Source organism: Colletotrichum destructivum, chromosome 3 (assembly GCF_034447905.1).
Source record: "Colletotrichum destructivum chromosome 3, complete sequence".
NCBI classification, from domain to species: Eukaryota; Fungi; Ascomycota; class Sordariomycetes; order Glomerellales; family Glomerellaceae; genus Colletotrichum; species Colletotrichum destructivum.
Window position 1 is genome coordinate 2,583,252 of NC_085898.1, and position 14,642 is coordinate 2,597,893.

The window sequence follows — 14,642 nt, forward strand, 5'->3', positions numbered from 1 at the left end:
GTGCTCGTATAAGTCAGTAGCGTGCCCATGTAGGTAGGTACTCGTCGGGGCAGTGGCCGATAACCCACCTTTCCAGGCCGGGATCCGGGACGGATGTACACTCCGCCGGGGCTCCGCAGCGGGTTCGGGCTAGGTGAAACCCCATTCCCGCATAGGTGGACACCTGTCTAGGTACCTACCGCTAGTATCGTACTATGTAGGTAGGTACTTTTACTAGCGCAGCTGTGGCCGGAGTGCAGTGGCTTGTCACTTGAGCGAGTTGCTGAGTTGGGCCTGCATGAGAATAGGGGTTTCCACCGCACTCGGTCCTCGTCTTCGTCCATGTGCGTACGATATGGCCGAAGTCGATGGACTCTTTCAGGGTTCACATGTGAGCCCTCTGGCCATGGATGGAGATGAAGAGACAGAGAACTGGCTAGACTTTCAAGAATACGACGGATACTTTCTTGGGGAGGGGGGGTCGCTGTCATTTCTGTTTTGTGACGAATTCTCTCGGGAATTGTATGCATGCCGCAATGCGGCGCAGCTGGCCTGCAAATGAGAGAAGAAGAAGAATGAAAAAGGAAAGAAAAGAGAGGCTGAGAAGAGAATGGAACCATGTCTACCACGTTGGCGCGAAGAAAAACGCGATGCAGGTCTGCGAGTCGGGAATTTACGACTGCCGTGCCGTCAGTCTGTATTTGCCGCACCACTGCCGCCGTAGCGTGCTCGGAATCTGTCTGGCGAGGGTTTTTGTTACTATGTCCAGACGTCCGTCTGTCCTTTGTGAGATGATGTTCGACATGTCTGTTCGCACACGTCCATCACCAGCAGCAATTACCCCATGGAAAGACGGTTTCGAACCCATGACGAACAGCCCGATCAGGTCAACAGCACTTTGAGATCAGAGCCTACTATGTAGGTAAGCAAATCGAGGTGTCCACTGTACTGGACGATCAATTAGAGGGAACATGGTCCGGCAGGATTTGCAAAAATCCACCGGGGCCGAAAGTACATGAAATCGCCCCTCAATCCAACATCTTACGCGGGACAGGGATCGATACCCCCGGCCACCCACTCGCTCAGTCTCTTTCCATGGCATGAGGACGACAGCCAGCTCATCTTACCGTCTGGCAGGCTTGTGCATTCTTTTTTGTTGCAACCGTCCTGCCCATTGCCTCTTCCGTGATGTGGGCGCAAAACGCAACACACATAAACATATACAAACTCTCTCCAGTGTCGTCAAGAGAGCAATAAGCTTTTTTTTCGTCTCAAAAGGATATGTAGGCAACGGATGACGGGTGCCCCCCTCGTGAACTCAAAAACACCGGGGGAGCAAAACGAAACAGCCGGTTCGCACAGAGCAGCATGGAGAATCCCTTCTGGCGACCCGTCTCCGCCTCTCCTCGGTACGCGTCTAAAATCGCTGGCGAGGAGCGGCCCCCCAGTGCCCATCACTCGCGGCCAGGAGTGGCTGCGCCTTGATCGCAATTGCCTCGTTATGCCCGCCTCCAATCGGTGGGATGCAAGGGGTATTGGGAAGGACCTGGGCCAGTGGTCCTGCCATGGTCATGCTTCCGAGAGGCTGCTTCTAGCAGAACTCCGGGTCACTGTGGGCAACAGAGGGGGATGGGCATCCACCCACCCTTGCCATGAAGAATCTCTTGCGAGTGCAAATCTCCCATGCGCCGTCATCTGCACATACATACAGAGTACATAAGCGCATCTCTGTTGGCTGTGTGGACCTCGAGGCGGGGGGGAAAAAGGACCAGGTGGACCTCGTGGAGCAGTTTGCAGTGTACGCGAGAAGAAAAAGTTGCGAGCGTTGCAGAAACCTCATAGCTACGTGTGTACAGAGTATCCGTACTCAACTACTTTGATCTCATGGAAACCGGGGCTTCTCCGTTGGTTTTTGGAAGTTGGGTCTAGGAAGGGCGTGCGAGCTTGACTCGCATACCAGAGACCGTCCTATTCTGCTCGACAGCTCCGGGGTCCCAGACGGTTCATCCAGAGTTTTTCGTGCCATGTTCGTTCAGATTTGAAGCGGCGTGTCTAGCCCACAAACGACTGACAGCCCTCGACCTCGACTTGCTCCGTGGGATATCGACCGTTGCGCCGCACAGACGCCGCTGTCGGCGGGCAGGCCGTTTTAACCGACTGACGGGTCGTCTCGCATCGGCCAGAGCCCTCCTCCCCCTCCTCCTCCTCCTCCTCTTCTTCTTTGTCTTTGTCTTTGTCTCTCCAACGACCGAGACGACAACAGCATGCAAGGGTCGAATCCGCATAGTCCCTAGGGAGCGGGCTGCCGGGGTTCCGGGGTGCCACCATCTCGGCCAGGATGACAAGTTCCAGGCTCCGACTCCCAACGTCCAGCCATACACAGTACACTTACAACGGACGCCAATTTTCGCTGGACCTGACGACCCTTGCCGATGCCGAATCCAAGTGGAGAGGTGGTCCTGCACGACTTTGGTGGATTGGGGAGGGGGTTGGAAAGCGAGGGTCACCCACCGGGTCGTCTTCTCTTGTACGTCGTGAGGGACTTTGTCCGAGCCTGTAAGACAGTCCTTTTGGCCATCTTTCTGGGAACTTCCTCCGCCACCCTCCTTGCTCCCCCCCTAGCCCATCACTTCCCACGAGGCATCCATAGGCATTGTTCATCTCCCTCGGACTGGGCCCTTTTGCGGATATCTGTCGATGCCTGCTATCAAATACCACCTGCATCGTTCCAGCACCCCGGCGCGAGAACATGTCCTTGCCGCGCCGCGCAATTCGTTGCTATCAGTCAGTTGCTTTGGGGAGTCCTGTCCGTCGATAGTTGACCCTCTTTCGTCCTTTGCCCCTTGGTCTGGCTTCTGAGAAGAGCATAGTTCTGGAACAGGCCCTGCAAACATTGCCTGCCTCTCGGCCGCGGTGTGGATTGCTTTGCCCTACGGCAATCCGCAATGCGGTATCATCTCCCGACCGCACGGCGACGCTATTGTGAACCAGATCTCCACTGTCCGTCGCCATCCCTCGTCGGCCCATGGTTTAATTTCGTGCGTGGCATGGCGAGGCCATGTCCGCCTTGGGTATTGTCGCCCAAAAGAATAAGGTGCCCACTGGTTCTCGGCCGGCCTGCCGCTTCATCCAACCGTCCAACCGTGTGGCCGTCCAGTGTTCCATTGCTCATCTCGGTCTCCACGACTTCACCCCGCCAGCGCTGTTGGTGACCACCAAAAACCAACCTGCGAGGTTTTACATATATACTTGAAGCAACCTCGTCCCCTCCGTGGTCGTCCTCTGCTCACCATCCGTCCATCAGCAGCACTCGCATCTGATTCCACGTGGCAAACCATGTCTTCGATGCGTTCTCTCCTGACAGCGGCTCTGCTGTCCGTCGGCCACTTGGCTGCGGCCCAAACCATCAAGGTTGATGGCCAAGAAGTTGGTGAGTATACCCCCCCGATATCGACACATTGGGTCAAGCATGACTGACTGACCAATCTTCTCTCCAGCCGCCGACGCCTCCACCGTTGCCCCGGCTGCCGAGATCGCCGACGTCTCTGTCGCCAGCACCTCCGCCGGCCTCTTCGACCAAGAGAGGGTCCAGCTGACCGACGCTGTCCTTGCCAACCTTACTGCCCTCCAGCTGTCCAACATCTCGCTGTTCGGCTTCGAGGACGCCTCTTCGGTCGAGAAGCGCTCCCTTTTCGGTCGCTGCAAGACCTACCCCGGAGACTTTCTCTACCCCATCGGCTTGGTCTGGAACATCTTTGACCTCCTCCTGGGCGGCGCTCTCACCAAGACCATCCCCGAGGCTTCCGTCTGCTATGACGACTTTGGCAACTATGACCAGGCCAAGTGCGATTTCCTGACAGCGAACTGGGTCAATGGCTCACACATTCACACCGAGGACCCCACGGCCATTAACGCCGTCCTGTTCGAGGGTCTGAACTGCATGCCCCCCACCATCAACGTCGGCGAGACCAACTGCAAAGTCGGCGGCCTTCCCTCGTACGTGGTCGAGGCCACCACCGTCGCCCACGTACAGCTGGCCGTCAACTTCGCCCGCAATCTCAACCTCCGCCTCGTCGTCAAGAACACCGGCCATGACTTCGGCGCCAAGTCCACCGGTGCCGGCTCCCTCTCCATCTGGACCCACAACTTCAAGAAGATCCAGTATTTGGAGAGCTACCAGCAGGACTCGTACAGCGGTCCCGTCTTCAAGCTCGGTGCCGGCGTCCGGGCGTTCGAGGTGTACGAGGCGGCTTCCCAGTATGGCGTCACTGCCGTTGGTGGCGAGGGCCAGACTGTCGGTGTCATGGGCGGCTACGTGCAGGGTGGCGGTCACAGCCCCATGTCCGGTCTGTGGGGCATGGCCGCCGACAACGTTCTTTCTTTCGAAGTTGTCACTGCCGATGGCCGCTTCGTGACTGCCAGCGAGTCCCAGAACCCGGATCTCTTCTGGGCCATCCGCGGTGGCGGCGGCTCGACCTACGGCGTCGTTACTTCTGCCGTCGTCAAGGTATACCCCAAGATCAAGGTCACCACCATGACCTTTGCCTTCTCCAGCGGTACCAGCATCACCAACAACCAGTTCTGGGCCGCCCTCCGCGCCTACTTTGACGGCTTCGTCGAGTACGCAGTCGACAACGCCAACTACGGATACTTCCGCATCCAGAACCTGGGTACTGCTTACGCCTTCGACATGGGCCCTTGGTGGGCGCCCAACATGACCGAGGCCCAGCTTCGCGAGCTCACGGCACCTCTCTTCGCCAAGTGGGCCGAGATTGGCGTCAACGTTGAGCCCGTCTACACCGAGTATGACAACTTCTACGATGCCTGGAGCGCCTCCTTCCCCCTGGAGCCCTGGGGATCCAACGCCATCCGCCAGGCCAGCCGTCTCTTCCCCAAGGCCAACTGGGAGGACGAGACCAAGCTCAACGCGACGTTTGAGGCCATCAAATACGTCGTCGAGGACGGCGGCTACATCGTTGCCTTCAACATGATGGCCGCACCCAAGACCGGCTACCCCGACAACGCCGTCAACCCTGCCTGGCGCGAGGCCGTCATGCACTGCATCACTGCCGTCTTCTGGGACCCCACCGCCGAGGAGTCCGTCATCAAAGCTGCCAGCGACAAGCTCACCTTTGACTGGCTCCAGCGCTGGCGCGACGTTTCCCCCGGTGCCGGCGCGTACATGTCCGAGTCGGACTACATCGAGCCCAACTTCACCCAGGCGTTCTGGGGCACAAAGTACGAGAAGGCCCTCGCGCTCAAGAAGAAGTACGACCCCAACGACGTCTTCTACGCCCAGAATGGCGTTGGTTCCGAGTACTGGGAGATGTCGGAGATGATTTTGGGCAACCTGCCGTCCCAGAACAGCAAGCTGTGCCGCAAGCAGTAGGGAGTCGGTTGCTGTGTGATTGATCCGTATATCGTTCCGAAGACGACATGTCTTTTGGATTCTCTGTAAATATTGCCACTGTACATAAGGCTGGCCGGTGCCCTAAGGCGTCTATATCCTAAAACGTAGATGATCAGTAGACGATCTCACGATGCATCAGAATAGCGATTTTCCACCCCAACACGCGCGCAAGAAAGGCCCTTGACCCTGGTGAACCGTATGAGTTAGTTTTACCTCCAATGGCGCCATTTCCGGCTCCTGGTGAGCGTGGCGTTTACCGTACATCCCCGACAGGTGAAGCACGGCTGCTCGCTTAGGACATTGTTTTGCCAGTAACCACGATGTGGATGCATTGAGCTCCAATGATGCTTAACCGAGAACGTAGCGGTCATTAGTGCCTCACAGCGACTTGGTTGACTGTACCGTTTTGAGAAAAAAGAAGAAGAAAAAGACCAAGAAGAACATGTTCCTAGGACATGACCCGGGTTGCACTTGCGCTGTCACTGTAGTCACTCACTACCTTGGTAGGTAGTATAGGTACCTTGAACACTCTCGCTTCCGATATTGGTGGTGGAAGTTGACGCGGCTGGCTGCAGCGCGACGGTACGTACTGGCGGTTGACTAGACTGCCCCGCTTTACTCACTGCGCTAAGCCTGAACGGACCATGCGCATAACCTGCCTTGCGAATTTCAAGGTGACAGACATGTCTCCAAATTCTATCCAAACACAGCTTCACGAACCAGCTATCCATCATGGCCTCGATCGCGGCATCTCTGGCGTCGGCCCTCCCGAAACCCAAGTACACCGGCGAAGATGAGGAGATCCCTTCGCGTGCCAAACAGCGCGGCCCGCGTATCGTTGGGGCTGGTCAGCTGGACGAGACGCAAATCGTGCTGAAGCGATCCGGTCCGCCCCCATACCAGCAGCGAGCAGGATGGCGACCGCGAGGACCCGAAGACTTTGGAGACGGCGGCGCGTTCCCCGAGATCCCGATCGCCCAATACCCTCTCGACATGGGGAAGAAGGGCTCGACATCCAGCAACGCGCTCGCCATCCAGGTCGACGCCGAGGGCAAGCTCGACTACGGGGCTATTGCGCGTCAGGGCCACAGCGAAAGTCGGATCGTCCATACCTCGTTCAAGGACCTCATCCCCCTTCGTCAGCGCGCCGACGCGGGCGAGATTGACCTGAGCCGACCGAGCCAAGAGGAGGTGGCGGCGACGGCGGAAAAAACAAAGAATGCACTGGCAGCGCTGGTCAGCGGCGCTGTCGCCTCCCAGAAGCCCAAGACCCTCAGCGTCGGAAAGCGAAACGACCCCACGTTTGTGCGATACACGCCGGCGGACCACATGGGGGACCATTCCAAGAAGCAGGATCGCATCATGAAGATTGTCGAGCGCCAGAGAGATCCGCTGGAGCCTCCCAAGTTCAAGCACAAGAAGATTCCTCGCGGACCCCCCAGCCCGCCCCCTCCGGTCTTGCGATCGCCACCACGGAAGTTGACGGCCAAGGACCAGGAGGATTGGCGCATCCCGCCGCCGGTCTCCAACTGGAAGAACCCCAAGGGTTTCACGGTCCCCCTGGACAAGAGACTGGCAGCCGACGGCCGCGGTCTGCAGGACGTGGCGATCAACGACAAGTTTGCGCAGTTTTCGGAAGCGCTGTACGTCGCAGACAGGCACGCTCGCGAAGAGGTCCGACAGCGCGCAGCCATGCAACAGCGCCTGGCAGAGAAGGAAAAGGCACAAAAGGAAGAGAACCTCCGGATGCTGGCCCAGAAAGCTCGCGAAGAGCGTGCGGGCGCCGGCAGACGGGATTCGAGATCGCGGTCGCGGTCGCGGTCACGCAGCTACAGCGGGTCCGATTCAGAGGACTCGGAGGAGTCCGAGGTCCGGGAGAGAGAGAGAGCAAGGAAGGAGAGGATGCGCGAGGAGGAGAGGAAGCTTCGGCAGTCACGCATGGGGGCCGAGAGGAGAGTCCAGGTCATGGCCAGAGAACAAAACCGAGACATTTCGGAGAAGATCGCGCTCGGCCTCGCCAAACCCACACAGTCCAAGGAAACCATGTACGACTCGCGGCTGTTCAACCAGTCCAGTGGCTTCGATAGCGGCTTCAACGAGGACAACCACTACGACAAGCCGCTGTTTGCGGCGCAGGATGCCATCAGCAGCATTTACCGGCCACGGGCCAACATGGACGACGAAGAGGACGAGGCAGCGGGCGACAAAGAGATGGCCAAGATTCAGAAGTCTAGCCGGTTCGGCGAGGCTCTGGGCAGAGGCACGTTTAAGGGTACAGAAGATGTCGAGGTAAGCGCACCATTCATTCCGGACGACTGGCAAGGGTAGTGCTAACAGGTTTTCTTTCCTTTCACGCAGGCAAGAGAGGGACCCGTTCAGTTTGAGAAGGACGCTGGAGATCCTTTCAACGTGGACAAGTTCCTGTCCGAGGTGGAGCAGAATTCTTCGTCAAAGAGAGGATACGGGCTTCAGGACGACGACTCGTCCCGGCAGCCGAAACGGGCGCGGGTAGAAGAGGACGACGATTAAAGGATTGCATTATCCGACACGCAAGGCATAAGAAGGCTAGTCAGGCTTCGGTGCAAGACAGGGCGGGACTCTTGGCCGGCACCGAGATGGCAACTCGTCCATAGCAATCGGAAACGGCCGTAAACCGCAGCACTGAAAGACGCCTCCATGCGAGGCAGACTGCAGACGAAGAAGGCGAAGAGAAAGAAATCCGATCAGCAGTGTACAAAATTCTAATTTCAGGGCGAGGCCTGGTGAAGAAGGGATGCTTGCGTATGTAGACCCGGGCGTGTTTTAGGGTGAAAGGGGGGGGGGGTGGAAGCCGACTGGTGAGTTCGCAGCGACGTTCATCGTTTCAAAGACGGCGGTTTTCAATGCGGATCTATCTCTCTGCCTGGCTGTTTCTACTTATGTGTTTTGGCGCCTTCAAGCCGAGGACCGGACGACTCGGGCCACTCTGGCACATCCTGGCACGGGGCGACGCGGCCGGTCTGACAGGCTTTTTTGTCGGTTGGGGTTCGGCAATACTTGTCAGAGAGATATCGGTTGTAGTGACAGTCGCGGATCGTCATTGGTGCTTCTTGCATTGGCTGTTCGAATAGACACAAGAGAACATCGGGCGGAGAGATTGAGAAATGAGACGGAGATCAGGCAGGGGTGGGAAACATGGGAGAAGGTCGGGGCATTGGACGTTCCGGCCGCCATTTACGTTTGGTTACAACTCACGTAGCTCCATTTGACAGGTCCTTTGGAAACCGGTGCTCATCTCTCTTGCCTTTTCCAAGCTCGCGGTCGGAGAATCGCCCACGTCTTAGACGGCGGACGGTGGCCGTTGGATGCCAACGATGTAATGGTCAGTGTCTTGGGCGGCCAGAGTAGGAAACAAAGGGAGAAAGATTTTGTCTATTATTATTATTATTATCATTATTAACACCCCGCCTTGCGCCTGTGGAGGCGAGAGACCTGGCGTAACGGGGAGGCGTCGTGATACTTGAAGGTTGTCGTGAGCTTGCGCAATTCAAAAGCCCGTAGGGGCTTGGTTGATACGGTTACCTATTGATTGGGTTTAGAGTTGACCGAGGCCTTGCCAATGTCGCCAATGAGCCGTCAGATCTGGGGAGCTTACACGTCGAGATGAAGACGGAAGGGACGATCTGCAACATGTGGTGTCAATATGATTATCACCAAACCAATCTAATCAATCCCATGTTTCCATTGAGTTGTCCCCCCCCTCTGTTTTTCTGTTTTATTTCGTATCGAGCTGGGAACCCCGTCTTGTGTCTTCAACTATACAAGCCCTCGTCCGGGCGTATCGCGATCGATCGTCAAGCAAACTCTGTGTAAGACATGGTGTTTTCGGTGACCTGGCAGGCATTGGCCACAAACGATTCGGCTGGCTTCTGACTTTGCCAGTCTGACTTCAGGGCTTCGGGGGGGGCGTCCAACTTGGCTTCGTGCCGCCAAGCCCGTCACTGCGGGTGGGCTTGTGCGGCGCCGAAGCCTTGACCGGACACCACGCCCCTGACGCGCAAAGGGTCAAGTCCCCCCAAAACCCAATGCACGCCACGTCAGACAAGCAGCGTCCGCCTGCAGGCGGCCGCTGTGAGGCGCTATGAACCATCTTTTTTGCCCAGGCTGCTTCATCCGATGTCAACGTCAACTTCACTATTGCATCGTCCCGTCCAAGCCTCGCCGGCAGCTGCCAACACGGCCACGGAGGAGGCAAAGACGGGACGTCGTCGAGGCGAAGTGTTGTTTTCGGGCGCATTCGCACTCGTTCGGGTTTCTTTCTCCTAGGGTCTAACCTCTCCATCTCGAGAGCTGCCAAGACTCAAACTCTGGCCTGCCGGGTCTCTCGACGCAGCCCCCAGTCCTCCATCCATCCCATCTGTGTTTCTCGTCTTGCTTGACCCTGGAAAAGCTCAGCACGCTCCCTCACGCCCACTTCAGATGCTCCGTCGACGTCCCCCTTTGGCACACCGTCCTTTATGCACCGAGAGGCGTTTCTACCTCGAAGGCATGAACATAGTAGCGTCGTCCCAAACGCGACACACCGGACGCACCGGCCAGCCATCAGCGACGGCATGACTTTGACAAAACTTGACTTTTTTCTTCTTCTCCCCGTCCTGTAATGCAACTCAGGTCTGACCCATCATCAACACCATCCCCAGGCCTGTCAGGGTCATGTCCATGCTTGGCAGGGGCCTGCCTACCTGTTTCCGTCCAGATCGCATTCGAGCCCGAGCCCGTATTGGTGTACTCGGCGGCCGGACGGACGCGGCGCGCCAGTCGTTCTCTAGTTTCTTGATGCTTTCTGCCCCTGGCTTTACGTGATCTCCAGGGGATCACCCACAACCTTGGACGCATAGCTCAGGCTCAATACCAAGTTGGCAGTTGGTTGCGGTCACCTTGTATCATGTTGTCGTTGTCGTCGTCCTCGTTGTGGCCTCGAGTTATCCGTAATGACCGAGGAACCACCATGATCGACGCTTATTTCTCCAGGTTTCCCACCTCCAGCTGTCTCTCGGTGGTCATCCCCTTCCTTTGTCTCTTCTTCTTCTTCTCCTTCCAAACCCTATGTCTGTTGCCTGTCCTTGGCGTTTATTACCACCTGCCTTTTAATACATTCTCGTAATTTCTTTTCATGCCTCTGAGAGGACTGCGCCGCTGCTTCACAGACATCACCGCCACCATCATCACCAAAGTCCCATATCCCACTGCCTGAACCGTCCCGTCCGTCTACTTTGGGCGAAACCACGCCATAATAGGACCAGATCCTGCACTAGCAATACGAGTATTTCATGCCCGACGCTCGCAGAAGACGCACCGGCATACCTACCCTGTGCCTGTAGACGACGCCAGGCAGTCTCTGCTCCCCGCCAGCCCCCTAGCCAAACGCCATTGGGCCGGACTTGTGGTCCACCCACGTACGCGTACGTACTACGTATGATAGGCGTAATCGCCGCTCTGTTAAACCGGGGAGCCGTATCAGCTTGAAGACGATGGCTCCAAATCTGGGGCCAAATGCTTCGCTCGGCTACACTCCGTTTGAGTATTGGAAGGGTCCAAAACCCGTTCTTCCCAGACCAAAGCGCAAATCTCGAGCCGTCGCCCTCGATCTCGAGCCGCTGCTCCCCACCCCCACGCTGGCCGAGAAGCCCAGTGCAGCCGCGAGATGGCCCGGCCAGCGTCCTCCTGCAGGTGTCTTCGTGGCACAGCCAGGCACATATGGTGTCTCGCCCAATAACAACAACGGCAGCACACCATTTTCCGAGATACTCGTCGTGCCGCCCAAGGTGCTGGTCCACCCACTTTTCCGTGATGAGATAAAGACCCCGGAATGGCCCAGGGCTTTCTCTCCGTACCCGGGTTCCATGAACGACTCTGACTGCAACGGCACCATGGACGACTACGGATTCCCCAACGAGCGCCTCGCGCAGAAGACGGCGTGGTGGAACCCGAAAGGCTGGACGAAACGCATCTGGGCCGGCCTCGCCGCCGTCGTCGTGGTCATCATTGTCATTGCCGTCGCCGTCACCGTCACGCAGAACAACAAGAACCGGTACCCCGATTACTCTAAGCTGTCGTACAAGCTGAGTGACACATGTACGGAACCGTGCTCAGGGTCGTCGCCCGTCGCACGAGCCCCCGGCTGATGGTTGTAGACTCTGGAGAGAACTTCTTTGACAAGTTTGACTACTTCAACACATACGACCCAAGTGCGTCTTGTCCAGAATGAGGTTGCCCGGCGCAGCACCACTGACTGGGTTGGGAACAGCGGGCGGAATGGTTCACTACGTCGCCGCGGAGGAGGCGGCAAGCAGGGTAGATATTCCCCGCCTCTCACTACCCAGAATAACCAGCTGAGTTCGTTCGTGACAACCAAAAAGAACCTCACCTACGCCACATCCGATACGGCCGTTCTGAGGGTCGACCACACCACCGGCAACACGTCGACGCCCGATGCTTCGACCGGTCGCTTCTCGGTCCGCGTCGAGTCCAAGACGCAGTACGACAAGGGCCTCTTCATCTTTGACGTCAAGCACACGCCCTACGGCTGCGCGAGCTGGCCGGCGCTGTGGTTCTCGGACCCCAACAACTGGCCCGACGCGGGCGAGATCGACGTCATGGAGGCCATCAATCAGGGCACCGACGGCAACCAGATGACACTGCACACGACTTCGGGCTGCGACATGGACGTCAAGCGTAAGCAGACGGGCACGGCGTTGCAGTCGGACTGCAAGAACTCGACCAACGGCAACGCCGGCTGCGGTGTAGAGGGCTCTGTGTCGACGTACGGCACCAACTTCAACGACGGCGGCGGCGGCTACATGGCCATGGAGTGGCGCGACGAGGGAATCCGCGTGTGGCAGTTCGCTCGCAGCTCCGTGCCCTCCGACATCACCAACCAGTCGCCCGACCCGAGCGGCTGGGGCAACGCCATGGCCGACTTCCCCAACACGGCCTGCGACATGAGCTCGCACTTCAAGAATCAGTCGCTCATCATCAACATCGACGTGTGCGGCTCCCTCGTCGAGGCAAAGTACGCCGACTCGGGGTGTGGCGGCTCCAGCTGCTCCGACTTCCAGGCCAACAACCCGGACGCCTTCAAGACGGCATACTGGGAGTTTGGCGCGTTCCACTTCTACACGGCGTCGTAGCCGAGTCTTCATGAGGGATTGCTGATGAGAGACGCGTGAGAGCAGAGAGAGAAACTGGAGGAAAGATGATGAAAAGAGATAAATTGTGGTCTGCTACTGAGGCGGGCACCGGGTAGCCAGGCTGCGGTGAGTCGGTTCATGCCTTTATTTTCGTACACAAAGTAGCGAGCTATATCTTCGGATGTTGTGCCTTCGAAAAAGGGGAGGAGGGAGGATGAGATATATGGTAAAGTTCACTTCAAAATGCAGGAAGAATGGCGAAGGGGGGGGGGGGGGGGGGGAGGGTTGATTCCAACCGAATGGCCGATAGTGTACAAGTGTCTTAGGATGGTCCGCCTATATTACAATTCTATATATTCCTGGCCGACCTCTATCCGGCGACTGAAGCTGATGTGACGCCGCGGTCGACCGTGCTTTTGGTGAGTGTGCAGCCATCGCGTGTGGATCGAAAGCTTTTCCTCCCTCTGTCACACATACACGCAAAACACCCGCCCCCCCCTCTATAAGTCAAAGTGGAGAGAGTTTTGATCTATATCCGAATCCCCACGGGGCCTGCTTCTCCGCCCCTTTGAAGAAAATAACCGCAGAATGATGGGTTGTATGGGTTATTTGAGGGGGGGGGGAGAGTCCTTCCCATAACGCCGTGCCAATGCTAAACAATCACACCTCCTTTTCTTTGTTGGTACATGTACAGACGTGACTCTTTCCGCATGAGAGGAACAAGGCTCTCGGCCTGGACAAGAGCAAAAATAAATCCCATCCGTCCTCGCCTCGCCCTCGTCCGTCCATGAAAGGGGGGATCCAAGCCCCCCACCTTTCCTTCGATCGAGACACCGGAGCAAGTGGAGCTGAGGAAGAGGGAGAAAGAGAGAGAGAGAGAGGACGCGCGCGCATCCGAAGAAACGGTCTCCCCCCGCCTACTCGTCCTTGGGCTGCCGCATGTACGCGTCGATCGCCGCGCTGAACGCCGCGAAGGCGACACACCCGCCGAGCGCGGCCTGCGGCCCCGCGTTCTTGGCCAGGATGCCGCCCGTCAGACACCCCGCCGCGACGCCGTTGCCGAGGTCGTTCTTGGCCCGCAGGCCCTCGATGCCGCACTCGATGCCCGCGAACAGCGCGCCCACCTTGCCAAAGTTCTTGGCCATGCCGTACGACCGAACGCCCATGTCCTTGAAGCCCACCTTGAGCTGCTGCCGCAGCGGCAGGTCCGCGATCGGCGTCACCGTCGTCTGGCCCGCCGTCGTCGCCGTGTGGAAGGGGGTGTCGTAGGACATCTGCGATGCCACGGGTGGTCAGCCGAGTCGGGTTCCTCAAGGGTCGGTAAAGGAGAGTCGGTTGGTGTTCGTAATACGTACAGATGCCATGAACATGCCGAACAGTCCACCCATGCCGAAACCCATAACGCCCGACATGATGCTCTTGGTGAAGCAGTTCTCCATGAAGTTGGTCATCTACCCAGACGCAGTTCTCTATTAGCTCATTCTTCATCCACGCGCGTGCAGGAGACAGCAGAGAGCAATGGACCGATGACTTACAGCCTTCATCTCAGGGTCCGGGGGTCCCAGGCCGGCCGCTGCGCCGCCGGGGACTTCGCCTTGTGGCACCTGCGGCGGCATTTGACCACCTCCGGGGAAAGCCATTGTGAGTGATAGTAGGTGATATGGATGTCGGATTGGGGAGAGCGACTCGACTAAGGTTCTGCCGGTAATGCGATTGCGACGCGCGGATCTGGGTGAGTGCGCGGGAGCTGACGGGTCGTGAATATTTCTGCCAGCAAGCACCGCCCGCTAACCGTTCCCTAGATGGATGCGCTTTCAAGGCAGTTTAATTTTCGATTCTTATCTTATCAGCAAACGGGGCACGTGCAGCAGGTGCTGGTCCACACTGACTGGGGGCCTCCAAGCGGGCCATCCCGACTTCTGGTGTGGGGGGGCGAAACGCCGCGTCTTCTCCGTGCCTGAGGTGTTCCACTTCTCGGCACGCGTGCAGCTCACTCCTTGAGACTTCACATTGATGCATGGGTCGGCCGGCTCTGTTTTGAGTGATGATGATGATGATAATCACAGCCTTCAGGTCATTGGGAC

At 57.7% G+C, this 14,642-nt stretch overlaps 4 protein-coding genes across 4 annotated transcripts; 3 read left to right on the plus strand and 1 right to left on the minus strand.

The window, feature by feature from the left end:
• Nucleotides 1-3,271: 3,271 nt before the first annotated feature.
• Nucleotides 3,272-5,545, plus strand: CDEST_04866 (Putative berberine/berberine, FAD-binding domain, PCMH-type, FAD-binding, type PCMH, subdomain 2). Its single transcript, XM_062921025.1, has 2 exons — nt 3,272-3,409; nt 3,477-5,545. Exons 1-2 carry the CDS (start codon nt 3,316-3,318, stop codon nt 5,366-5,368), a joined length of 1,986 nt encoding a protein of 661 aa, XP_062777076.1. The 5' UTR covers nt 3,272-3,315; the 3' UTR covers nt 5,369-5,545.
• Nucleotides 5,546-6,053: 508 nt separating this feature from the next.
• On the plus strand, nt 6,054-8,806 carry CDEST_04867 (Putative SKI-interacting protein, SKIP). Its single transcript, XM_062921026.1, has 2 exons — nt 6,054-7,678; nt 7,748-8,806. The coding sequence occupies exons 1-2, from the start codon at nt 6,122-6,124 to the stop codon at nt 7,916-7,918; spliced, it is 1,728 nt and encodes a 575-aa protein (XP_062777077.1). The 5' UTR covers nt 6,054-6,121; the 3' UTR covers nt 7,919-8,806.
• Nucleotides 8,807-10,899: 2,093 nt separating this feature from the next.
• Nucleotides 10,900-12,558, plus strand: CDEST_04868 (Putative glycoside hydrolase family 16, concanavalin A-like lectin/glucanase domain superfamily; the record flags this gene model as incomplete). The annotated part of the gene is made up of 4 exons (XM_062921027.1): nt 10,900-11,503; nt 11,563-11,616; nt 11,676-11,722; nt 11,788-12,558. The coding sequence occupies 4 exons, from the start codon at nt 10,900-10,902 to the stop codon at nt 12,556-12,558; spliced, it is 1,476 nt and encodes a 491-aa protein (XP_062777078.1).
• Nucleotides 12,559-12,817: 259 nt separating this feature from the next.
• Nucleotides 12,818-14,345, minus strand: CDEST_04869 (Putative mitochondrial import inner membrane translocase subunit TIM22). Its single transcript, XM_062921028.1, has 3 exons — nt 14,094-14,345; nt 13,914-14,009; nt 12,818-13,832 (listed from the first exon to the last, which is right to left on the minus strand). Exons 1-3 carry the CDS (start codon nt 14,196-14,198, stop codon nt 13,476-13,478), a joined length of 558 nt encoding a protein of 185 aa, XP_062777079.1. The 5' UTR covers nt 14,199-14,345; the 3' UTR covers nt 12,818-13,475.
• Between the last annotated feature and the right edge of the window lie 297 nt (nt 14,346-14,642).